This window comes from Aplysia californica, unplaced genomic scaffold (assembly GCF_000002075.1).
Source record: "Aplysia californica isolate F4 #8 unplaced genomic scaffold, AplCal3.0 scaffold00052, whole genome shotgun sequence".
Lineage (NCBI taxonomy): Eukaryota > Metazoa > Mollusca > Gastropoda > Aplysiida > Aplysiidae > Aplysia > Aplysia californica.
Genome location: NW_004797322.1, coordinates 66,938 through 68,609, shown reverse-complemented (window position 1 = coordinate 68,609; position 1,672 = coordinate 66,938). Strand labels below are relative to the sequence as shown.

The following is a 1,672-nucleotide window of genomic DNA, read 5'->3' as shown; positions in this document are numbered from 1 at the left end:
AAAAAAAAAATAATACAAAGATACAACAAAAAATTTAAAAAAAACAATAACAAAAAACCCTCACTTTTTGTAGACTGCCCTCTTGGTCCCCGTCTGCACAATGGTGTTGAGACAGTAGTCGAGTCCTTGACCACATGAAGTCGCTTTGTTCAGGATCAGCTCGATAGTGCCACACGGCGTACTGCTTGCGTCATTCCCGCACTGGACACACTGGCGAGGGGCTGGAGGTTCGGGCCCGCCAGTCGGGAGTTGAAAAAGGTTGACGTGAAAGAATTATCAGCATTTTTGTGTTTGTTACTCTTGTAACACTTCTAATCCTCGGTTCTTATATGAGCCTTTTTTGTTGTTGTTGCAAGTGCCGTAACATTTTTACTAAAACTTTACCCCCTCCCCCCCCCACCCACAAAAGCAACAAACAAACCCCCCAAAACATGAGCGGACGAGGTCATGTTCCATGATACAAGCTGACAGCAGCGGGACTACACACGTGTTACGCTCCCTTGGACACAATAACTTTATAACTAACCAAAGATCGTGTATAACAAGATAGTTCACTCCTCTCTTTGAGCAAATTAAAAAGTGTCCTCAAAATTCGGTGGCGCCTTCTTCGAAAAAAGGCGGACTTTGCAAACCGAGTTATCTTACTTGTGTGAAAAACAATAAAAGTGAAACTAACAAACTGTGCTATTCCTATTCTTCTTCTGGAGAAACGAAAGAGAGCTTCAAGGGCACCAATGATTTATTTATAGAGGCACCAGCCATCCATGTCCAGGTGCCAGAGCTTCAAAGCAAAGGCTGCAGCGCCATCTGAAGCAATGCGCGGACTTCCGTGGACACTTTTTTGGTTGAGTGAACAATCTTGTCATGTACGATCTTTGCAATAACTGAGGAGATCAGGATCGAATTCGCTACCAGTATCCTAGAGTTACAACGTTATATTCTGCCAGAGAGTATTTAATTATATTTTAGTGTCTCTGATTCTGCTCAGTTCCTAGTTTTGAGAAATACATGTATGACGTCAAAAATTTTGAGCTTCCCAGCATTCTTTTTCGAACGCAATTCTTTAAACATCTTTATCATACAGTTTTGACAACGATTTTGATAGAGCAAGTAGGAAATTTGGTGTCTAGCCTCGTGGTCGTATTAAGTCAAAACGGCCAAAAACATCAAATAAAACTCTGTGTAATTCTAAGGTAGCTAATTTTCACTGAAATTCAAACCGAGATATCAGCAAAATAGCCGGTGAGGTCAATTCTGGTCGATTGATTTTGAGCTATGCAGGGGATTCCCCAACCATTTTAGAATATCCATGTAATTCAAGAGCTATTTTTCTAAAAAGTACTAATTTTTGGGGGGCAATTCCTTTTCCATTTACATTCAGACATTTAGAAAAAATAAAGGTGTAACTTTATACATGTGCGCGGTTTTTTCCATTTCTTTCTTTTTTGCCTTTTGTTACCACAAAACGCAATATCCCAGCTTCTAGAAAAGATAACTGAAACTTTTAAACTGCATGATAATCAGAGAGATCCGAGCTTTTAGAAAAGCACAAAAACTCAAAATTGCTCAAAGGCGAGTTTCCTCAAACCGGCTCACAAAATTACTATGTGCTACGGCACGCTGGTATCTAGTGCTCGTTAGTCTTTTGGATATCATGTTATATGGAATATAT

The 1,672-nt window shown here is 39.9% G+C and overlaps 1 protein-coding gene across 1 annotated transcript in view; it reads right to left on the bottom strand.

Annotated features, from left to right (window-relative positions):
• LOC106011083 (integumentary mucin C.1) overlaps positions 1 to 1,672 on the bottom strand; it is a gene marked incomplete in the record, with an annotated part of 21,220 nt that overhangs the window by 1,271 nt on the left and 18,277 nt on the right. The window contains 1 exon segment of the mRNA XM_013079447.2: positions 65 to 221. Coding sequence (XP_012934901.2) covers positions 65 to 221 — 157 coding nt within the window.